The sequence below is a fragment of the Mus musculus genome, chromosome 2 (assembly GCF_000001635.26).
Source record: "Mus musculus strain C57BL/6J chromosome 2, GRCm38.p6 C57BL/6J".
Classification (NCBI taxonomy): Eukaryota; Metazoa; Chordata; class Mammalia; order Rodentia; family Muridae; genus Mus; species Mus musculus.
Genome location: NC_000068.7, coordinates 82,943,006 through 82,968,335, shown reverse-complemented (window position 1 = coordinate 82,968,335; position 25,330 = coordinate 82,943,006). Strand labels below are relative to the sequence as shown.

The window sequence follows — 25,330 nt, the reverse complement described above, 5'->3', positions numbered from 1 at the left end:
AATGCTAAAATAGCTGTTCACTATTTGTTTGATAAATGAAAGGTTTTGATACTAAGCATATATTCTCTAAAAAATTCAAGTTGCACTCTGGTATTGTTCTAGATAGCACTGCAAATATTTTTAAAAAGGAGAAAGATGATCAAATCATTGAAATGATATGGTGAAAAATATTAATAAAATACTATTTTAGCAACCTTTAGAAGCCTATAACCTCAAAATTCATAGGTAAATATTTCAAAGAGAAATACAAAGAAGTTCTCTGAAATGATGTGAAGCCATCTGGAGAGAAGAGACAAAGATATTGGGTACAGAGAGCAAAGTGCTGGATAGAGGGCAGGACAGCATTCACTTGGTCTACAATTTGAGCTCAGTTCTGAAAGTTCTCAACAAGAACGTTTCACTAGGTCTAAGTAAGACTGCAAAGGGAGAAGCTTTCATGTAGTCATGTACTTAAGCAATTATTAAAATATGAATTCATAATTCTACACTATAATTAAGATACTTACGTATTTGAGTTTACAGGAAAAGAAAAGATACCCTGGGGTGGAGCATCTGTCGGTGATCCTAAGCATCAGGAAAAGAAAACTGTAATTTATATTTATCCTCAGTAACGTTTAAAATACCAATACTATTTTCAAATCCCTGTTGTCATTTGTAACTGACTAGTTTACTTGCTTTTAAGAACACTTCTAAAGTCCTTAATGTATAGTAAAACCTCAACTCCTATTTACCCCTGTAATGCCTAGTCTTTGTATGCATTCTATGGCCTATAGATATAGAATACAACAAATATAACAATTAATATTAATAATGTTATTAATAACAATTCATATACCACTGTAATGGTCTCTTGATGTCATTAGACTATTGCTGTGGCCATTTCCTTTTGAGAAATTGTATTTATACTTCTCATATCACAAGATTTTGCTGAGTCTTGTTTAAAACCTCTGAAGTTGTTCCATGAAACTTAACTGAACAAATACATATCCTTCCTTGGCATTTCCAAAATACTCTACAATGCTCATATTAAATACTTTATAGGAGCTGGGGAGGTAAATCATTAGATAGTGCACATGTTGCTCTTCTAGAGAGCCTGAGTTCAGCTGCCAGAAGCCATGTGAAGCAGCTTACAAAGGTGTGTAATTCCTTCTCTAGATCATCTGATACCAACCTTTATATTCTTCAGGCACGTGCATGTGTGCACATGCACACAGACATACATACACATACACACACACAGAGAGAATTTTTAAAAATAAAATAAATACTAAAAACTGAAAGCTCAGTGGATTCTTATAGTCACATATTTACTATTAAGTTCTATAGTTTTCAGTGTGTGTGTTTGTATATATTTGGTTTTGGAGAAGAAACTGAGTTTAACAATGCACAGAGAAAAGTCATGCATGGTGGCATGTGTTTATCAACTTTTTACTAGGGAGACAAACTAAGATGGATCCCCAAAACTTTCTGGAGAGACTTCTTAGCCTATTTTTTGCCTTCCAGGCCACTGAAAAATCTCTGATTAAAAAGGAAAACATATATGTTGCCCAAGGTATGATAAGCAAAAGTAGTTCCTTTGGCTTTCACATGAGACCTACATACAAATGTGGATTTATATACATATGAGCACATACTCTCACATGCATGTGTATCTGCATATATGTAAATGTACACATCTTCATACATGCACATCTATCCCAATACACATATAAGAAACATAAAAGAGTGTTCAAGAACAATAATCATCATAGACCATCACTTTGGTTTATGGGCAGTAAGGATTACTGAGCTAATTCCTCAAGCCCAAGATGTGGAAAATTTAGACACCAGGTCCTATTTCAAGATGGGTATTTTGTTAGAGGAACAAAAATGTACTCAGATTGAGAAATATCTATTGCTGGTAAGTGGATGAAGAACATAGGTATATAGAGTTAACCATTATTCTCATTAAGAGTTTTGTTTGAGGGGCCTCTGAGGATCAAGTCATGGATCTGAGGGTCTCCTATAAAATAGCATAGAATTTGCACATAACCTAACTATGTCTTCTGCACATATTATTCTCCAGATAATTTACAAATTACTAAAAGATTAATAGTAGCACTATATTTTGTAAATAGTTGCGATAATAGGACACATGCATCCAGTATTGACATACACAGTGTACAGCTCCTAACTATGTGGGTTTGCAAATGCAAAATATACTGTTATAGACACTTTGGTTTAAGTGGATCTTAGGGTAAAGACAGGACAACAAAAAATTTAATAACATTCTTAGGAAAAATATAAGGGAAAAGGAACAGGCCATTATAAACTGTACTCACAAATTTGAAGGCCATTATATTTAGTGAAATTAGTCAAAAGTGTAGACTGGAAACTGTCCTGTGTTCTCCCTTACATGTGAAATATGGATTGTTAAACCCATAACCAAAATATATACTGGAATGGGAGAGAAAGGATGTGGAGAGATATCAGTCACAGTTTTTTATTTGTAAAATTAATAAATATTACAGATCTAATATGTGCTGTGACTATTGTTAACAGTCCTTTGCTGTATACGTGTTAGGGAGAGATGATCTTCAATGTTCTAACCAGGCACATATGCAAACATGTACACACACAACTGTAACTGTGAGGTGAAGAATCAGTCATATGGTTTGTGTTTGTCAAGATGATTTCCTCCATGACAGAGTAAAAGCATTTTCTGGCTTATTTTACCTTCTACATTCAGGACTTTGTACAAGACCTTGCAGAAATCATTGTCTTGATACATTGGTTGGCAAAGATTTGGGAATGAGCATAATAAGTGAAACAAGTGAAAGATTGTTTTACTAGCAGCATAGCTCATTGCTGATGTTTACCTGGTTCACCAGCATAGCTTGACTTCTTGCTTAGTCCTCCATTCCAAGTACTTTTCATCTCCTTCTGCATAAACAACAAGAGAGATTCCTCCACATTTTTACCATCAACTCCTATTTGTATGCTTACATTTCAAAAATGTACTGTTAACTTTCTCACAAATCTCCATATATAAGAAATATTCATGTTTTGTATTTTTGTTATTATTTACACAATTAAAATAAATGTTGATAAAAATATCTACAATACCATTCACATATCTGATGATTTTCCAACCTTGATGCTCAGCCTATATTTGTATGCATGTATAATACAGTAATAGTATACAACCTAATGAATTTTTACGTGATTGGAATTGTCATCTGGAGTGAAAGCTAAAATTTGGATGGTTAGAAGAAAGGTTCTATGTCCCTGTTATGGTACCTCTTTCATCAAATAGAACATTTGATGGTAACCCAAATTAAATATATAAAGAATGGAAAGAAGCTAAATGATGTAATTAGAGGTAGTGCATAATATTATTGAAAAAAAAAAAAGCTGTTCAATATTACTGAAAAAAGAGAGGGTATGCACCCTCCACAAATGACTAAGTTTCTATTCTTTCCTGGGCACTAAATCTGCTTGCAAAAAATCACGACAATAGGTGTCTTCCTTTTTCAATATTTGAAATAGAATTGCAGGCAATGAGAAAAATTTCTGATAATATTAAACTTTCCATAGTATCCTGGAGAACAATTAAACTTCTTGCAATAAATTTGGTATCTGTGAACATCTACTAACACTTTGGTGTTAACATGGAGAGTGAATAGAATATGCAGTAATCAGAGAGGTCAATAATACAGTTTACATACACTATTTTCATACGCTGGGATTATTTCCTTGTACCTTACGGAAGCGTTATCTGGATATAGTACAGTAGTGTTTTCATTGTGGAGTCTGGAATATTGCGATAATCAACCTACACAGTATATTATCATGCCAATTTTCATTCCCAATCCTATGAACAAAATTGATACATGCCTTTCTGTCTCTTGTTCCTTGTAATGTTTGAAATGTATAAAACAAAGATGTGTGCTGCAATGTTTTTTTTTGTTGTTGTTGTTTTTGTTTTTGTTTTGTTTTTGTTTTTTCCGAGACAGGGTTTCTCTGTATAGTCTTGGCTGTCCTGGAACTCACTTTGTAGACCAGGCTGGCCTCGAACTCAGAAATCCGCCTGTCTCTGCCTCCCAAGTGCTGGGATTAAAGGCTTGCACCACCACCGCCCGGCAAGTGCGGCAATGTTTTTAAGGATCATTTTAACAGGGTTTCATCATTTCTTTAAGTTTAGAAGCTTTAAAATATGGTAAATAACCTGACTATTCCAGAAGTTAAAAATTTCGTGATTGTTAGCATATATAACAGAGCTAGTGACATAGCAAAAGTATGCAAAAATACAGTTAATAAATGTTTATTTTTAATAAATTGTATCACAGGCATAACATCATGGTAATCATAATACATTTTATATATTCTGCATTATTTTGTGTCAATACTTATCCATTATTTTATGTCAATAGTTATACATTCTAAGTCCCATGCAATGTTATTTTCTACTTAATATGAAGAGTTCGTTTGAAGAGAATCTATTAACTTGTTAGTATACTGAAAATTAATAAAAATGTAAACTCCTCAGCATAGTGAATCAGTTAATATCATGCTAATATCGGTGCTAATGGTATTGATTTCAATCCTAAGATACCATGCTATTTATAAATAGTATTTTTATACGTAATGGCTATACTGATCGATCACTACTGACAACTTTCCATTAGCAGATACCTGATTACTGTAGAAAAATGCTAAATCAGCATTATTATCAGAACACCAAGAGCTCAGCTGATTAATTTGAGGGCTCAATATACAAAATAAATATTAAGCCTTGCAGATTATGTTTAGGTACACTGAACCTGAGTTATTGCATTTTTATTATGGTGTGATAAATTTAATAGGATGAGGCTATATCATAATGTTAAAGGATAGCATTTTCATATATTAAAATGACCATAAGATATCTCCTTTCTTCTGGCTGAATTTAGAGTGAATAAAATAATACATACCTCTTCTTTTTGATGGTCCAAAGATATCTGTGAAAGTTTAGCATTCCTTGTGGGTGATAGTTGTGTTGAAATAATTGACTCTCTAGCTGATGTAGTTCCAGGATCTAGAGAGATAAGAGATAGCTTTAAGTATGAAATCACTGTAGCGTCAAAGGTGAATCATAACTTGAAGGCTTGCTCTACCATTCTGCCCAGTAAGCTCCTTCACTGCCTTGAAAAAATCACCATTAGCAATCTATTTATGTTAAGGAAGCTGCTTTAAAAATAACAAATCTTTTTTGTATGTTTACTCCCCCAAAATATCAGTTTCCCAATTGCTTCCAAAATAAAATCTGAAATCCTTATCTTAGTCTCCTGAAGTAATAGGGCTTATTGGCAAAATGGACCTTTTTAATTGTATGTAGTCTGCAATGACAACTTACAGCTTGTTCAAAGGAATTAACAAAGCTGTATTTTAAGCTGATTTTAGGCAAAAAGCATGAAAGTCATAAAAAGCTGTTTTGGGAATTAAAAAGAAGTAGATGGAGGAAGGATTCTCTAATAATAAAGAAAAATAAGCAAACCTTTCAAAATTAGTCAAAACAGCTTTCAAAAGTATATAATGGAGTAGCTATGTACTTAATACCCGAATCATCAGTACTGTTCTTACCTCTTTCATCACTTAATCTTTTCGTTACTTCACTTCTCTATATGGCAAAATATTAAAGAGAAAAATATACATAAGTAACAATACTTTTGGAAGAGAGTCTGTCCTCTGTGAGACAGCCAAATGAATCCAGGTGCTTTCCTACCCCTATGCCCTACATCTGTGATTTAAAAAGTATACCAGACACGGTACATATCATTAGTTTCCCAGGATACTTTTCACTATGTTAAATTTAGTTCAGAACGGAGCTCAATTTACTTACTGCTCTTCTACATTATACTTTATTTAAAGCCACAGTCTGTATGTGTGTGTATGTGTGAATATTTATATATAATACTGATATATATATATTTATATTTAAATATATTAAAGTTTAAAGTCATTCAATTGGATGCAGAAAATTAAAATTCTTCCAACTCAGACTCTATGAAGCTCTATATAATGTTTATCTAAAATACTCCTTAGAACCAGAACCAGAGTAAAAATTAGTCACTCCAGATTAGCGTAACATTCATATGTCTATGCCTCACTAGAAGATGTGTCCTCAAGATGAGTGAATATCTTAATCACCTTTGCATGCCTATGGACCCAATTTTCTTATCTAACCCATGTTTTGGCTCTTCCCAGTGTTCTGTCAACAACCTGAGCTTTGATTGCATATACTACCAGTAAATAGCAACACCATCATCAGAATTAATAATGGGCTTTGGACAGGTTTCTGCTAATGTCATACTACATTAGTAATAAAGCTAAATTGACTCTTTTTTTTCCCCAGAGAGAAATCATTTTTCTTTGCAAGAACTCATCCACCGTAATTCATCAATACCAAGTTAGTAAAAGAGAACACAAGGAAATAAAATTTAAGCAGATGAAATAATATACTTTTGAAACAGTTTACCTTTTGTTCTGAACTGCTGTTCTGTACTTCTGCTGGATAAGTAACTGAGGATGCCGACACTTTTGTAACATCCTTTGAACTACTCTGAGACTGATTAACTGTGGCTGATACTTGTCCTAGGAGTAAAGGAGAAAGAAATGTTTTGTATTTGAGCATTTTGTTAAGTGAAACAAATTTTATTTTCTTAAACTAATCACTAAATTTAAAATATTCGTGAGTCATGAGTAACAAAACCTCCGAAAGAGGTACAACTGAAAGCATCATTCAAACAATTGAGTATTGGAATTATTCATATAAGTACTCTCCTGCATGGTTGTAACCAATCCATCTTTCTAGTCCCAATGGTATTGATCTGTTTGTAACTCTTAAGAATAATTGTTCGCACTTTCAGAAATTATACATGAATTCATTCATATAATGTGTGGACGTTTCCCTTGTCTTTGTTTTGGGGGAATAACGTGATCTATCTATCTATCTATCTATCTATCTATCTATCTATCTATCTATCTAATTATTTTTTCCTTTTTTATTTGTTTACATGGCACTTTTTATTTTATCATCAGTTCATGGACATCTCAGCTGTCTCAGTTTCAGCGTTTTCTGAATTTAGCTTCTGTGGATTTTGGTACATAAACGTGTATGTGTGTGTGTGTGTGTGTGTATTTCAGATACTAATGCAAAATTAAGTGTCTAGTTAGAAAAGATTTTACTCTATTTGGTACTTCATTCTATTGCCTAGAAACATTACTGAGAGTGAGGGCTTTAAATTTCGTACCTTCACCTTTATTAATTATTGTTAAGTTCTTGTCTATGCATATTTCTTTAAACCTTTTTCCTATTTTTCACCTAAGTTTCAGATTGTTTTATATTATTTGATGTTGAAATTAACTTTTTTGTAAGAATTTGACATCTAGTCTATACTTGTACATATTGAGCCTTCCCAAATTCATTTGCTGAAGATATTTTTGTTTATTTGTTTGTTTGTTTTTGTTTTTGTTTTTTGGTATTTTTGATTGGGGTTTAATCATTTGGGAATAGGGTTTGTTTTTTCTTTTCTTTTGTTTTTGTTTATTTTGTGGCATAGTTGTCAAAAACTAAATGTCTATCTGATAGTGTAGCAGTATAGGGAGGGTGCTTTGAAAGTTTGAATTTATTCCATTACTTTATACATCTTTTCTTTTTGTAAACATCCTGCGTTAATTTGTTACTGTTCTGTCTTAAGTTTCTAAGGCTCAGGATTGTTTTGAATATTCAGGGTCTCTTGCGCTTTCATTTGAATTTGGAGAATATTTTATCTATCTCAAGAATTTCATAAGAATTGAGATAAGCATTACATTAAACTTGTAGATTGTGTTTGAAAGTATATCAATTTCCACAATATTAATTATGCTGATCCACAACTTAAGAGAACTTTCAATATTCTTGAATTTTCAATTTCTTCAGTATTTTAAAGTTTTCCCTGTAGAGTTCTTTTATTTTCTTGATTATGTTTACTTGTGGATATTTTAAAGCTATTATGAATGGGATTGTTTCCTTGTATTCTCTCTCAGCATATTTTATGCTAATATTAGGAGAATATTAGTATTCTGGAGAAAGTATGGTGACTGTGCATCCTTCTATAGTCTCCAAAATATTCAAAGGTTCAATAGTTTGTTTTTATAGCCTTATTGTCTTCTTATACATAAGGTCACATGACTACAAAGAATTATGATGTTGCTTTTTTCCTTACCATTTATATCCTTTTAATTTCCTTATCTTTTCTTATTGCTTTGGGTAAGATTTCAAACACTCTATGTATAAAGGGCTTTAGAATGTAGACAGTCATATTCTGTTATTTATTTTAGTGGGAAAGCTTTGAATTTAGTATACTTTTAGATATAGATTTTTCACACACAGTCTTTTGTATGTTGAGACAGGTTCTTTGCATTTCTAGTTTCTTCAAAACTTTTTCCATGAAGGGATGAGGGATTTCTGTCAAAAATCATATATTTACCTATTGGACAATCATGGATTTTTGTTCTTGAGTCTGTTCATATGATATTACATTTGTAATAAAAATCATAATGAAATGTAATATTTCATAATTAACATACAAATAAGGCAAAAACAAATCAAAGCAAAAAATTAATTGGAGTTTATTCAAAGAGGGGAGGAAAAGGTATAACAATCTGTTTATTATTTCAATCAATGTAGATTCAAACTAAATTGAAAGGTTTTTATGACATTTAATACTACTGAAAAATTTATGAATGCTTAATTATTTACTGATATGGAATTATGAATTATTAGTATGTATGGTATGATAATGGCATTTTTGTCCCACTTACTAAAAATGTTACTTATCATTTTAAAGTGCATATTGAAAAAAAACAGGAGCCTAGCAGGGGCATCCTCATTCAAGGGATCATAGAGAGGGATCATCTCTAACTCATAAGCCCTGTGGTAGATCAGACAGATGAAGATTAGGCAGCATTGCCTTCTTGTTTCTGGATTTTGTAAACAAAACAAAACAAAAAAAAAAACAAGATTACACACAGGGAAGAAAAATTGGAAATGGTTTTCTTCAGGATTTTATCAGTAAATATCAGTTATTCTAAGTTTTTACATTAACTGTAACTTTGAGTTATTATTGAAAGAAATATATTTAAATTTTTTTTTCATTTTTATAGTTTGTTACTAGAGTACTTGTTTGAGGGTTCACAGTATAATCTGGTGAGCTTAAATTGAGAACCTAAAGCGACACAGCGTAAGAAATATAGAAAATGATAATTTAACAAATGTTCACAGTCACTTATAATAAATGTGTTTAGCTTCTGGAATATTTTTGAGTTTTCTAAAATAATTCTGAGAATTTAAAATATTTTACCATCTGTCAGTCTGTGTCTACAATTAGTACTAATAAATCCTGCTTATAACTGTTCTTAAGGAATAGTCGGATGACCAGTTGAAACACCAAATTAGTCATCTATTCTGAAAACAGTCCATGGCATGCAGTTCGAAACTCAGTCATTCATGATAATGCACCCAAGTTTCATCTACATTCAACTGAAGGTCACCCACAACGCAGTCTTCCCCCAAATCACTACTCTAAATATTTGGTGCTTATTAAAATATTCAGTTACCTGATGTTCCTCTATATGCTTTCTGGTCACCATCAGGATAAACTATTTTTATATCATCAAACTGCTTCTTTCTCTTCTTTGAGGAAGCTTAAAAATGTAATAAGACATATTAATAGTAGTGACAGTGAAATTGCCCAAGATCAACTATCATTTCATGCTCAAGAAGTAAGTGCCTGCTACTCTATATGTGGGATTTGTAGAACAGATAGGAGAAGAAAAGTAATGTCAAATGTAAGGAGATAATTATTTCTATAATATACCTATAACTTAAGGAGCAGAGTTGAGGAGACTAATATTTTATATTTTGGAAAGAAGGAAATCTTCTTTATAGTCTACTGGAACATGTAGGTTGCTTTCTGTAGAAATACACACCAACATAGTGACATGGATGAAGGCTCACTATCCTAAATGACTATGATATTCTTGGATTTGTTTAGAGATGAGCAAAAGCATGTGTGTGTGTGTGTGTGTGTGTGTGTGTGTGTGTGTGTGTGTACACAAGTTTCTCTAGAAGATTTTTACTTGGTAGAGGAGGATATTATTGCAGTTTTATACAATTATAGCACTGTTATGAAATTGATTCTGTTCCTTATCACATCAGTATTGTGTAAATATTAATGTACTGTTTTCTAAGGGTGACTTGATGCAGCAATGTTTAAGACTGCTACTTCACAGGATAAACAGATGGCTCAGAAGTTAGGAGCACTTGTTCCTTTTGTAGAATACCTGATTTTGCTTCCCAGGACTCACATGGTTCACAACCAACCAGTTCCAGGTATGTTGCCCTTTTCCCACCTCCAGAGATATCAGGCATGTACACACAGTGCATATATATATAAATACAGAGATATGTACAGAAATTACAGAAATGTACACATGAAATGATTAAAAGAATGAAAACATTGACAGCTCACAATCTTCTATTGCATGAGGAAAAAGATATTGGGATTGCCAAACTGGTAAAGTGATTTGAAATCTGAAAAGAGGCTGTCGAACTCCTTCAAAGAAGTAAATAGATTGAGTTAATTTATCTGGGAAGTGTATTTAGTATATATATTTCCCTCAAAATTTTATGACATGCAAAAATAGAAGTTTAGCCTTGATTAAAATTGTAATAAATCTGTAGCCATATAGGATTTTCAAACTTCAAAGAGTCTTAAAGAGGGAACATGCAATTTGGGCATATATCCAGAAGATGCCCCAACTGGTAAGAAGGACACATGCTCCACTATGTTCATAGCAGCCTTATTTATAATAGCCAGAAGCTGGAAAGAACCCAGATGCCCCTCAACAGAGGAATGGATACAGAAAATGTGGTACATCTACACAATGGAGTACTACTCAGCTATTAAAAAGAATGAATTTATGAAATTCCTAGGCAAATGGATGGACCTGGAGGGCATCATCCTGAGTGAGGTAACACATTCACAAAGGAACTCACACAATATGTACTCACTGATAAGTGGATATTAGCCCAAAACCTAGGATACCCAAGATATAAGATACAATTTCCTAAACACATGAAACTCAAGAAAAATGAAGACTGAAGTGTGGACACTATGCCCCTCCTGAGAAGTGGGAATAAAACACCCTTGGAAGGAGTTACAGAGACAAAGTTTGGAGCTGAGATGAAAGGATGGTCCATGTAGAGACTTCCATATCCAGGGATCCACCCCATAATCAACATCCAAATGCTGACACCATTGTATACACTAGCAAGATTTTATCGAAAGGACCCAGATGTAGCTGTCTCTTGTGAGACTATGCCGGGGCCTAGCAAACACAGAAGTGGATGCTCACAGTCAGCTAATGGATGGATCACAGGGCTCCCAATGGAGGAGCTAGAGAAAGTACCCAAGGAGCTAAAGGGATCTGCAACCCTATAGGCGGAACAACATTATGAACTAACCAGTACCCCGGAGCTCTTGACTCTAGCTGCATATGTATCAAAAGATGGCCTAGTCGGCCATCACTGGAAAGAGAGGCCCATTGGACACGCAAACTTTATATGCCCCAGTACAGGGGAACGCCAGGGCCAAAAAGGGGGTTGGGGGTGGGTGGGTATGGGGGACTTTTGGTATAGCATTGGAAATATAAATGAGCTAAATACCTAATAAAAAATGGAAAAAAAAGAAATATGTGATTTAATATAAACTGTGTGTGAAGGAATAGGAAGAAACAGAGAGTAGGTGATTGTGGGCTGAGAAGACAGACACAGAAAGACAAAAAAAAAAAAGAAAAGAAAAAGGAAATATAATCTGTTTAGTAATGGTCCTTACTCCTATTTGATAGAACTACGAGGCTTGACTACGTGCTCCAATGAAGGAAGGTCTTCATCTTCGTAGAAGTTTTTTAGTGTTCTGTGTTCAGTTATAGATGGTGAAAGTATCTGTGAAAGGCTAAATAACTTGCCAAAACCATTTAAAGGTCTTGAAAAGTACACATGGAGCGACCCATGGCTCCAGCTGCATATGTAGCAGAGAATGGCCTTGTTGGACATCAGTGGGATGGGAGGGGCTTGGTCCTGTGGAAGCTCAATGCCCAAGCATAGGGGAATGCCAGGGCAGTGGGGAAGGAGTGAGTGGGTAGGCAGGTAATCTCCCTCATAGAAGCAGGGGGAGGGGCAGTGGCGATGAGATAGGGGTTTTGCGGAGGGGAAACTGAGAAATGGGATAACATTTGAAATGTAAATAAATAAAACAACCAGTAAAGAATTAAGAAAGATATTGAAAATTATAAAGGACAGTTATACAGTAGGAGCCTAGCTCCAGAGCCTGTAGCTTCTCACCAGTAGAGGACAGCTGTCATATCCAGGCATATAGTGCACAATAAAATTTAGAAGTTTACATTTGGGCTGGACTTCATATAATAATGAGTGCTTGCTTATATACCTTAAACTGAATTTAACAGATAACAGTTTAGAGTTAGCAGAAGAAATTATCAGAATCAAATAGCTGCATAAGATGGGCTGGGCAAAGATAAAATTCAGAGTCCAGCTAAGACCAGGTAATGATAACCGGGTGATAAAAAGTTGGTTTCACCTAAAAGTGGGATGATGAGGGACAAGACAGATGATGGCCCTGCTCATTCTCAATAGTATGCACCCCTAGAAATTTGTTAAAAATACTGATGTGATAACTAATATAGGGAGTTTTGCTGGGATTACATGATGTTACACAAAATGCAGCTGGTGCGGTTCTGGCACAGCCAAGTCATGCTCTGTTATTTTTTTACACCTTTTCCCATTCTTTTCTATCTTTTTTCTTCCTTCTTTTCTCTACTACTTTCCCCTTGCTCTATATTTTCTTATTTTCCCAGGTTCTTTCTATTCTTACTAGTTGACAACATATAAAAGCACCATGTTGATGTATAAGGACAATTATTTTACACATTGATTTTAATGTATTGGAAGTAAAATATCTTAAGCATTATCTTAAGTATAGGGAATTTGGTATCAAACCATAGGGCAATCAAATTTGTCTATTAAAGCAGTTAATATTTTTTTTAGTTTTGGGGTGTGTGTGTATGCAGGTGAATATGTGATCTTTCCAATATGGAAAGTTTAGCATTTCATACGAAGTGTGTAGCAGTTGTATGTATATAAGATATTTCATGGTACAGAGATCAATGCTTCCTACTTAGTGGCATAATAGTCTCACATTCAAACGTAGTTCCATTCTGTCCTCTATAGTCAAATCCATTTCTTCCTATGTCATCTTTTAAGCCAGTGTCCTGCATCTTTTGTAAATGATAAGCCATTTTTTTCTCTAGCATTGCTTGTTTCTAAAATATGAAAGAAAGCACAGTGATTAGAATTAGGTTGGTATTCACAAATGCAATACAAATGTTTAAACCTTGTAGTATAGTAGAAATACATAATTATTCTTATCTTGTGACTTGTAAATTTAAGTAGAATAAAACTTAAGAGCAGTAAGGAGTCTATTGTTACTTACAATTTAAAGAGTATAAAATGTAGAAAGTATAATATGGAGCCAATTTTTATTTCTGATGAAATACTTAGGTGAAAGGCACCTGCCTGAATACTTTGGTATAATCATTACATTCTTTGAAATGTCACTTTTATTTGTGAATCTCTGGGATACTACTGACCATGGGCATGACAGAAGAGAGACAAATATGCAGTCTTGAAACTTCTATTGATCATTCACTAAGAGAAGAAATCAGTACACATAAAGTAGTACTCAAGATAACATAAAGGACCATCCTAAGAGGTAAGTTTGAAGAGTTCGCATTTCCACAAAGATGAAAATTACATGCATTTCACAAGATACAGTATGGATGTATTGATAGCCATATACTCTAGAGTACAAAAAATGGGTCTTGCTTCAATAATAGGCAATAACAAGTTCAGATAAAAAGTAACACTAGCCTGACCTAATAGATCATTAAAAACTAACAAACAAACAAACAAACAAACAAAAAACCTGACAAAACAAACTATTTCCAAAGATGTAAAATAACTGAATACACTAAGTCAATAAATGGCATCAAGTTGAAGAGTGCTAGGCCTGTAAGAATTAGGGCCATGTGACCTATAAAAATAAACCACTCAGTTACAATTAACTTAGAAATGACAAAGAAGTTAGAATCCAAGCCAAGAATATCAATATACTCAGCATAGTTGCATTCTGTATTGTACTTGCAAAATATAATAATGATATTGAAGAGAAACAAATATTTACATAATTGAGTATGTGAGAAGAGGAATGTAGAGGAAGCATAGATAATAGATCTGATACTATAGAGGACAGCTGCAAGAATTCAGTAATACAAAGTACCCTAAAGGACACACTGGGAGGGGAAAGACTCAGACTTTCCAAGACAGTTCAATGTAGTTAGTGTCCTGGAAAGAGGAAACAATGTGTGTGTGTGTGTGTGTGTGTGTGTGTGTGTGTGCAGTTAATCTTCATTGAAAACTTGCTGGGATTTGAAATCACCATGCATACATATACCACATGATGGGTCTATGAGGTTTTGTTTTTTGTTTTTTTTTTGTTTTCCCAAGAAGAGTTTAACTAAAGAGAAGATATACCCTAAATGTAGGCAGTACTATCCCAGGGGATAAAACCTCAGACTGAATTTAAAAAAGGGAAAGATGAGATGACCACAAGCATTCCTTTCTCTTTGTTTCCACAGTGAATGCAAGGTGTCCAGCTGTTATGATCTTCCAATCTCCTTTACCTAAGACAATAGACTGTATTTTCTCCAACAGAAAGCTTCAATAAACTCTCCCTCCTGTAAATTACTTCTTTTCAGATATTTGGTCACAGGGAGAAAAGTAACTAATATGAGATATAACAGAAATATCTGAAAACAGCCATCTAAAACAATCCGTTGAATTCAGAGGTTGAGGAGAAACCCAAACAGCATTACAAACCAACGGAATGAAACAGTACTGCACTGATACCACATCTAGACAAAGACCCAAAACAAAAGAAATTATTTCGCAACCCACCAACATTCCTTCTTGATAAAACTTTTGGTAGTAATAATAGAATTTTTAAACCTAATAAAGTATAAGACACACACAGATTTCATAGTTTACTGTAGTAAAGGTATTGGGGTTTTTTGGTTTGTTTTTATTTAAGATCCATAGAAAACCTACTGTAATAAACTATTTCTATGTATATATGTGTGTGCTCTATCTATAGGTGTTTAAAAGGATGTTGGAACATTGAACATAAGGTGATGTGCAGATTACACTGAGTAAGACAAGCCTAATTACTCACACGACCAGTGAATCTCAAACAAGTCTAATATGTACATGTGAGAAGCTGAATGTAAAAGGAAGTATAAACTTCAGTTTATGATATTTCATAGGAAAATGAAGCAGATACTTCAATTTCCATTATTTTATGAAGTTTAAATAAAATGATATACTGCAATACAAACTAAACTGTAAATTTTACATGTACGTTTATCAAGAGTAAATTACCCCAAATTTAGATTTTTATATCTACATTTATTAATATAAGAATCATTTACTGTGTCTTATTAATTAAAGAATCAGCCTAAAAAATAGTATAAAATACGTAAAAGTAAAAACAGGAGACAAAGCTAATGGTTTAAGAGCACCTGCAAAGAGCCTTGGTTCAGTTTCCAGCACCAATGTGGTGGTATACAGCGTCATGTAACCCAAGTCCCAGGGCATCTGTGCCACTCTTCTGACCTCTGTAGGCTCATTCATGCATATAGTGTGAATACATTCATGCTGCTTATAAACCTAAACTAAAAATAACTCTTTTCAAAATGAGATAAAAGAATGTGCTTAGTTTCTGGGGTAAATGAATATTCATAAGAACAATTATTTTGTGTTTGTCTTTGTGTATTTAATAATTAGTAAGCTGGTAAAAGGGTTCTATAGTCTGTCATTTTTCCTTATCCTGCTTTACATTCTAAATCAAAGGACCAACATACTATTAAACTGAAAAAGAGTAAAACTTTTAAAACATGAAGGAAGCAAAAAGGGTTTTAACTAAAATTTCTAGTTCTCTAAAAGAACATATTTATAAGAGCAAGATTTTTATAAGAACTAGAGATGTTATTTTATTTTGAAAATAAATCTGAAAGAGGTTACATCAGATCAGGGAGCAGTGCTTTTTACATCGTAAAAATGCATTAGACACAACACGTGAAAGTGTTCCTACCTGGGCAAAGTGACTCTACCAACGCATAGAAAGGTCACTGGGTCTCTTGGAGCCAGTTTATGAACAGAATGGGCCACATAGCATTACCCAAGTTTCTAGGTTTTTTTTTTCTTTTCTTTTTTTTAACATTTAGTTTTATATTATCTTTAATATATAGTAATATATTACATATAATAATTATATATTGTGTAGATATCACATATAGTAATATAATAATTGGTCACACAAATATTTACTTTACAACACTAACTTCTCTCTTTAAAAATTCTAGGGAAGAACTTAAAGCTCACCCTACCTTTCTGTCACTCTCTTCTCGGCTTTTCCTCCTTTGCTCTTCTATCTTCTGTTCTCTCTTAACATCTTCTCCAATCTTTGTAAGAAGCATCATCTCCTTTGTCTTCCATTCCTAAGGACCAGGGGATTACTCAGCTTGGGGTATGTACATTCTGCTTTCAGGGCAGGTGAACTTTGCCCGCCACCAAGAAAAAAAGTGACAGGTCCAGGGCCCAGCAGACACATGGAAATCATCCAGTGCTTTCTGAACGGGCTTTTCCTGTCGCATTTGTGTTGAGAAAGTAGATAAGGGGCTGTGGGTGGAGGGGCTTTGGGAGTGAGGTCATGCTGACCCACCTGTAAACCTGAGTTCAATTCCCAGAACTCTCAAAGTAGGAGGAAAGAGCTGATTCACACAGCTGTCTGGACTTCTCCACTGCATTGTGCCACGTGTGCACACAAATGAATAATTTTTATTAAAAAATAAAATAAGCTATGATTATTTTTTACTAAGGATAATTTGAAGAAATAGTTCCTTGTACAGTGATCTTTAAAATAAATAAACAACTGGTTTATTATGTTATTTGTGGTATCTGCCTCTACATTTTACAGTGTGACTTGTGCGTTATAGGGGTATGAAAGCTTAAAACTGGAATGTTTCCAAACAACATAATACATTTAAAATTGTTTGCCATTGGGGAAACTGCACACATTTTTTTTCTTTTACCTCACAGCATTTTTTTTCCCCTCTTACCTCTTCAATTTTTCTACGAAGAGTAAGTTTTTTTCTTGTGTATTCCCGCTGTCGTCTTTCGTCTCTGTCAATGCGGAGTAAGCGTTGTTCCTCTGCTGTGCGCTCAAGTTGTTCCAATTCTTTACTTATCATATCCAAATATCTGAGTGAGGATGAACACAGGACTGTAGGTGATTTGTGGAGCTTTATCCCCATACTCCAAATGCAGCCATGCCTTGCTTGTCATAGTTTGAACCACAGACATGTTATAGGGTTTTCCTAATTTCGTTGTTGTTTTATCAGTTCCATTCATTGCTCTCCAGATTAGATGGACTCATAACGCTAGGCTCATTTATTACTCTTTTTTAGTATGCGTCTGTTATGTTGGTCAAGGAAAGAGTGGGGTGTGGAGCAAACTGATTCACTCTTTTGCTCTATAAGCAACAATAACTCAGTGGGTTTAGGAATCTGGGCTTGCAAACGTGACAGAAAAAGCAAGCGAGGCTTGAAACACATTCACTGAAGGTACAGAGGGAGCATTAGGCTCTTGGTAGCAACACGAAACTCTCACTGATGGTCTCAGGCAGTGACAGCAGTGTATCTTATGCTACTTCTGTGAAACAAAACTACACAGCAAAAAAAAGTCAGATAACATAAAAGCTCCCATTCGGTAAAAGAAAAAGGGTGGAACATCATTATGCTTTCAGATTCATGAATTGGGATATTTCAGATACATAAATGGAATGCTAATTAGTGATTATGAATGGGAAATACTGAGTAAATCCAGCTATTTAGTTTATGGTCTCTTTAGATATATTAAAACTCCTGTTTTTGACTTGGACTTATTTCTTCCCACTTAATGCTGTCAATCTCTGAAGAGCAATTATAAAAAAAGTTGCTTTTCTCTTTTTACTAAAAGAATTTCTCCTAGTGAAAGGCTCTAGGATCTGGAGTTTTTGCCAGCTATGACTTTATGTCTCTTGGGTTCCCAGAAAACTCAACTCTCCTGGAAGAAGCTTCCACTCAAAGCTTTTATGTCCAGGACTTCTAATTCCCATACCTCTCTGATTTCCCTTCCTTTCTCTCTCCATTGATGACCATTAAACATTATTTACTACTTAAAAAAAATTAGTTCTGCTTACAGTGCATCAATGGGAGGGAAGGCCTTTGGTCCTGTGGAGGCTCGATGCCCCAGTGTAAGGGAATGCTAGGACAGTGAGGGAGGAGTGGGTAAGTGGGTGGGGAGCACCCTCGTTGAGGCAGGGCAGAGGGAGGATGGGACAGGGTTTTGTGGAGGAGAAACCAGGATGGGGAATACCATTTGACCTGTAAATAAATAAAATAACCAATAAAATGATAATAATAAGAAATAAACATTCTTTTCCTGTGGAAAACAAACAAAACAATGCTACTTAAAAATAAAAGGTCTGCTTACAATGCTTTTCGGTACAATTTATATCAGGTATACACACACACATACACACATGCATACACACACACACACTTCAGTCTCACCTGTGCCTTAACAAACGTTCTTGGTCCTTAATAGAATGAGTGTTGTCCTGTAACAACCAGTTTTGGAATCGTGTGACATCAGAACAGTGAGGAAGTTGGCTGGTTTCTTGCAGTTTATGTAGCTGTTTTGATATCAATTGCTATGTTTTTCAAAAAAAAAAAAAAAGTCAGTAATGTATGGTTTTACATTTCCCAGAAATGACATCATTAAAATTCCCATATTTTATAAATGATAAATTGTTTAAAAGCATTTAATTCTATTTGAATCTTTTACACAGCTGAACTAAAATAAGAATTTGTCTTTCTGCAAATATAAGGCAAATACTTTTCTGGTTCACCAATACTAAATTTTATGTCTCTGTTTATTTTACTATTTATTACCTATATATGTATTTTAAATGACACATGCCCCACAATCTGTAGCTCAGACTGGTTTGAACTCTTTGTTCTTCTGCTCCAGTTTTTCAGAGTCTACAGCTTCAAATGCATGCAGATCTGATCCATTCTCATTTTCTTTAACATTCCTACTTTGTAATATAAATTTGTGAGCACACACTTGCTTCATTCTGATGTCTCTTAACTCTTAAGGAAAACTTGAATCCATTTATATATGTTCCACAGGCAGAAAACAAACACAGGGGAAGGGGGGAGAAAATGAGAAGAGGAGGGAAGAAGGGTGGAGAGAGGCAGAAGAGAGGTGTATTCTAGACACAGCTTTGATTCAAGCCCGAAAGAAACTCATGGTTTAATCTAAGAATTCTTCACTTTTATGAAATTTTGTGAATGAATATGGGTATTTGTATATAGATACAATCGCACAGTCACAATCACAATAACGGTTTTAACTATTATGTAGGATATTATAGCTGTGACCAAACAAATTACCTGTTTCTAAAACTGCTTTGGTTTCAGATTTAAATCTTTTAGTACCATAGACAGCTTCTACTGCCAGCTCCTCAGTAACTTATTCAACTTACTGAGCTTTGAGTTCACTGAATTACTTAGTAAATTAACAGCTAAATATAAAATATAATATTAAATATTAGTATTATAATATTATCTGACCCCTTTTCTTTTATTGGACAAATGTTGCAAGTTCCAAATATTGCTTATTTCTGCTTGCCAAGTTTCACATACAATATTACTTAATGAGCAATTAAACTTTGAAATATAAGAAAATATTGCACATGTGAATACAATGTTAGATTCTATTTAAACTAATTGTAAATTTATAACTTACCTGTTCTCTTAAATAGTTTCTTTCAAAGTCTAACTTTAGACTTGTAAGGTACTGCCGGTATTTATTCAGCTCCCTCAAGCTACATACAATCTAAAATCAAAACCAAAATATTATAAATGCTTTACATATATGAAGACTGAATAGTCATAACAATTGTTTATTAGAGGACAAATAGAGCAATGACAGTTTAATGATATTTGGGTGCAAAGAGTAAATTTCATTGGCGGTATCTCCACATTTGTAAGAAAGAAATCACTGCATGAAAATAAAACTTGATTACTGGATTATAATAAGAGATTTATTATTCAAAAGTAATTATAATTACTAAAACAATAATTTCAATTAATTATACTTGGATTATGGTTGTAAATATAATGTTCAGATGCAATAAGAATAATCTCACAGGATGCTAACAACTGCATTTCCTACATTCCTATTTCAAGTCTTTAAAAATATAAATCACAAACAAAATAACAGTACCATTACAGACAGAAAAAGAACCATGATTCAGTGAGGAACATTACTATACCTTTGCCTCTTCAAAATACTTGTCAGTAATTTTTTTATATTAAACAGAACATGGTGACTGGATTTATTAGAAGTGGAAGCTTTCATTGTCTGAACCCTGAGTATTCTATACAACTGAACAAGAAGAATCTGCTTATAACAGAGTTAGTGATGACACTGCTGAAAGATAGTACCTGGAAAAAAGCTGTGAAGGCTGGCCTACTGACTAGAGCTTCAGTGGTGTGGAGACCTTGGAATATTGCAGATCCAGAACCCAATCATGACTAACTGTAGCCCTGCTTATCTGTATCGGCACTTACCTATTGTCACTAACAGATAACCCCCCCCCCTTTTAAATGTATTAACAAAACCCAATTTTCTACTCATCAAAACGCTAAGAATGCTACGCAGATAGCATCCAGGGCTTAGAGCTGAGATTTCTTTTTTTGGATATAATGACTTTTCTGATGTTTCCAACAATGTATTCAAAAGTCTCGTGATTTATGATTTCTCTGGTTATTACAAAAACTTTATGAAGTTATTTCTATATTATATCATGGAATTTGAGGGTAACCTATAGCTGTGCTTCTGAGCTATGGTCACTCATTATTTTTTTGGCTCCAGAAGGAATTATTTCCTATTCCTGTTGAGGTGAGAGCTGTGTTTTTGCATTAAGCGACTGGCTTTCATTAGGGTAAGAAAGCAAACAAAATAGTGTAAGATCTCATTGATTTAAAAAATGAAGCAAGCAACCTTCAACTTACTTTATTATTGCTGGTGATATAGCCACCTTTCTTTAGCCTCCTCAGAATATCTTTGCGCTTATAGTATGTTCTTAAATGTGGATCATGGAGACTTTTATATTGGGTTTCCAAAAGTCGACAGTAAGGATCACTCAGGTTAAAACCATAGGAAGGTCGAAAAAGCTGCATAAAAGCAGATATTAAAATATTACAATTATAAATTAATGTATTTTCACTTTTAATTAACCTGTTGACATGACTAGAAAACTCAAACATGCAATTTAAATTTGAACTGGGAATAAGCAAGCAACAGGAGGATTTACTCAAGCAGGCTTCCCTCTTCCCCTGCCCACGTGAAGTGATTTAAACAGTTGGCTCCTCTAAATCAGTTCTTTCCCTGATGCATCAGCCTCTGGCCATGAGACAAGAGAAGAAGAGAAAGAAGGGAATAGTGTATAATTTGTTGTAAGAAATGAAGCCAATGCCAGGATTCTGTTCTTTATTTTCCTCCCTAAATTGAAACACTATACTCGGAAGAAAAAACGATAATAGCAATTATTGTTTCAGTAATCTTAAAGTGAAGGGAAGTAGTAGACAAATCTTTCACTATACTTAAGTGGAAATAATGCATATAACAGTAGAAGTAGAACCCAGGTGTTAACGACTAAGGATAAAGAATCATAGTGACTGAGGGACTTTAACAAGCCAAATGCACTTTGAGGTAATAGTCATGTAGAAAGTCATATTATTCAACATATTGAAATACTAGTTTTAAGGCACATTTAAACAAAATGGGTTTTCATCCTATATATTAATACCAAACACAGCCTCATATAGTAAATACTATTGTATAAATCTAATTTTGCCAAATAAATATAAATATTACCATATAAATACCATAAGAAACATAACCCTATAAAAGAATGGAAAGGCAGTCATTTAATGTTCATGAATTACTATTCTTGTAGTATGAAGGAAATAACCTAAGTTATTTAATCTCATTTATCAATTAAATTATTATCAGAGTAAGTTGTGGTGTGAGTTCTCAGTCAATATTTTTTTTTCAAACGGAGAATGATAATAGCTTATACAAGGGCTTCTGAAGAAGAAAGGGAAGGTAGGTAAGTCTGTGTGAAATGTGCTAACGTCGTCTTTGTATTTTAAAATTTACTAATGTAATACCAAGACTGCAAAAGGGGGAGGATGTTGGAGGTGGAGGGGAAAGCTGAAAAAGCAGAGAATATGCATCCTGTTTTAGGCATCTAATTCAATTCATGTTACCACATAATATCGTGCACCAACCCAGAAGGTCCCGGAAGTACCAGTGTGGTACCTCTAAAGCTATAGCCAAGCTCAGTTCACATCATGAATATTAGAGAGTTGGTTGGAGTAGGGCTCTAAAATGAACTAGAAGCCAGAAGTGCTTTTAAGGGGAAGCCCCAGGAAGCAAAATGGCAAAGTAGCTCTTCCCTTGAATAAAACACACCTTGTTAAGTCCCTGAGTTCTTTTTTAAATTAATTATTTTATTTATTTCCATTCCAAATGTTGCCCCATCCTAGTCCCCCTTCCCAGAGGTCATCATCCTGTTTCCCTTCCCCTTTGCCTCTGTGAAGTTGTGCCCCTCCATCCCTGAACTCCAAATGCCACAACTTTAATACCTTTCAAAGGGCCTAATAAGAAAGTTAGGCTGAATGACTATCAAAGCTTCTCAGAGAGCATCCGCCCCAAAATCCTATAGCTCTAGTTCTAATTCAGTGAAATTTGGACTATATAAGAAGTAAACATTGTATCCTGAGGGAAATAATAAAACAAAAGAATCTTTTGTCTCTCTTAGATGGTGACATTTGGCTGTTAATTCTTTTTAGATATGGACAAACATGTTTCTCAATAATAATTGAAGTAACCACTCAACGAAAATATATTAAGCCTTCTTCAGAATCACTAAGGAGGCTAAAGATGGGATGTAAACTAAGCATTTTAACGGATGTAAGCAGCACCATACAATCTACTATATACATGGTGAGTATAGACATTCAACCTAAAGAAATGTGAATTCTAAATTGATAACTGTAATGTAGTTCACAAGTGATCATCTGGAATGACTCAGATTAACAAATGAGGAAGAAGAAGAAGGAGGAGGAAGAGGAGGAGGAGGAGGAGGAGGAGGAGGAGGAAGACGAGGACGAGGACGAGGACGAGGAGAAAAGAGAAATTGGAAAAAATAGTGGTTCTTTGTTCCCTCACCATCAAGAATATGGCCTGGAAGAGCTAGCTCATTCGGAAGCTGTAGTAGAGAAAGAGGGCTAAGATGATCCGGGACTTTATCCTCATAGAAACAGGGGCTTTTCTCATTTACAAGAATTATAACAACAAGGATGAAAAATTACTTCAAATCTATTAAAAAAAAAACATATTACATGAGATAGCAGTTGGCTCAAAGAAAACAAAACCAACAAAAAGTCAGTCATAGAGAGATTAGTCCTAGTTAGAAATTGGTTAGAAATCTAATACCATAATTAATAGCTAATAGTAATAGCCTTTGAATCAAATGTTTCTACGAAAAAAAACTTAATACATAGTCATAAAAGGGACTTATAATTAAATATTAATATGTTTCTCTGTAGCATAAATTAAAACAGGGCCAAAGATCTAAATCCTTTTGATCATGATTCTATAAAACCATATTCAATGGGATTACTTTATATATTATCTAAACAGTACCTGTGGTAAGATGTCTCTTAGTACACATTCTCATAATGTACGCTGCTCTATTCTCCAACCTCAAGGAGAGCAGAGTATAGAAATATAAGACATTTAACATAATCGTATGAAGCTGCCTTACCTTTTCACTGATATTCGTAGTAAAATATACAGTATCGGTTCCTGGGATCATGGGCAGCTTGACCCCAAGAGGAAGATCTAGGAGCTGAGCAGCTCCTACCCCTGGAATTGGGGTTTTGTGTCTGCCCTGTCAAATATAATCAGAGAATTTGTCTTTTATTTTCGTAATAGTCTATTACTTCGACCCAAATCCTCACACAACAAGGATACAAACCCAAGAATCAACGGGTAAAGTCTCAAGGGGCACACCCTTTCAAAGCCCCTCTCTCCAGCCAGCCTCAGGCTCCCTGCTACAGCAATTCAAGAGCTGGTGAACGGTTACTGCTCCCAGGCCCAAAATGGCTACTGGAGCCTGAGGCCAGGACATCCACACCATCCCGAGGCCACTCCACTCACATCCACACATTGCTGACTGTCCTCAGCCACGGTGCTGGAGGCTGCCTTGTTGGCGGCCACATTGGCAGTCTTGGAGCAGGCACTGAGGTACAGCTCCATGCCGCCTGGGCTCAAATCCTCCCTTGATGCTTCCTGGCTTCCTTCGCCGTGGTCCCTCAGGTCCGAATGACCGGTGCCAGCCCCCTGCGGCCCCACGAGCTTTACATTCCACGTAGAACAGTGGAGGCCGCGTAGGAGATAGAGTGCCTCAGATTGGGAAATTCGGCCAAGAGACTCGGACTATGACGACCTCAATCGAAAATCTGGTTCTCTTGGAAACCCTCCTCCCTCAGACTATCCAACCCACCCAACCCCACCTCACCCCACCCCATCACCACCAAAAAATTTTTGCTCGGTAAAGGGATGAGATAAGAGAGACGAGAGAGTTAATATTTCCTTCACCAAAACAATCTACAGTGCTTCCACGCACAGCTAGGGCCAGAGGCCTGTCTATTCATCCATATTCTCCAATGAATACATTGTACCACCTCATACCCATGTCAGGTCCACATCCCATAAAGAATCCTGGTCCTTTCTGTCTCCTCCCTCTTCTACTCTTCCCCTTTCCTTTAGTATCTCTCCTGCTCTTTCTGTATCCTCTATTTTACCCTACTTCTCCCAGTTGATAACTATCCAACCCAATTTTGTAAAGTTCTCAGCTTTGAGTCAGCCATGACTGAGCAGAGTGGAACATAACTATAAAATATGGTGTTCATCTCTGAGCAGCTATATTCAATAGTAGGATCTAGGCAGTGG

At 34.8% G+C, this 25,330-nt stretch overlaps 1 protein-coding gene across 1 annotated transcript in view; it reads right to left on the bottom strand.

The window, feature by feature from the left end:
- The window catches only part of Fsip2 (fibrous sheath-interacting protein 2), a 65,304-nt gene extending 40,602 nt beyond the window's left edge, over positions 1–24,702 (bottom strand). The window contains exons 1-14 of the mRNA NM_001370266.1: positions 24,536–24,702; positions 24,141–24,266; positions 21,319–21,480; positions 20,048–20,137; positions 18,808–18,947; positions 17,314–17,455; positions 16,582–16,692; positions 13,278–13,401; positions 9,619–9,705; positions 6,497–6,612; positions 5,602–5,638; positions 4,953–5,056; positions 2,859–2,922; positions 507–564 (exon numbers count right to left, since the gene is read on the bottom strand). Coding sequence (NP_001357195.1) covers positions 507–564; positions 2,859–2,922; positions 4,953–5,056; positions 5,602–5,638; positions 6,497–6,612; positions 9,619–9,705; positions 13,278–13,401; positions 16,582–16,692; positions 17,314–17,455; positions 18,808–18,947; positions 20,048–20,137; positions 21,319–21,480; positions 24,141–24,266; positions 24,536–24,634 — 1,460 coding nt within the window. The 5' untranslated portion in view covers positions 24,635–24,702. The remainder of the gene's footprint in view (positions 1–506; positions 565–2,858; positions 2,923–4,952; positions 5,057–5,601; positions 5,639–6,496; positions 6,613–9,618; positions 9,706–13,277; positions 13,402–16,581; positions 16,693–17,313; positions 17,456–18,807; positions 18,948–20,047; positions 20,138–21,318; positions 21,481–24,140; positions 24,267–24,535) is intronic.
- Between the last annotated feature and the right edge of the window lie 628 nt (positions 24,703–25,330).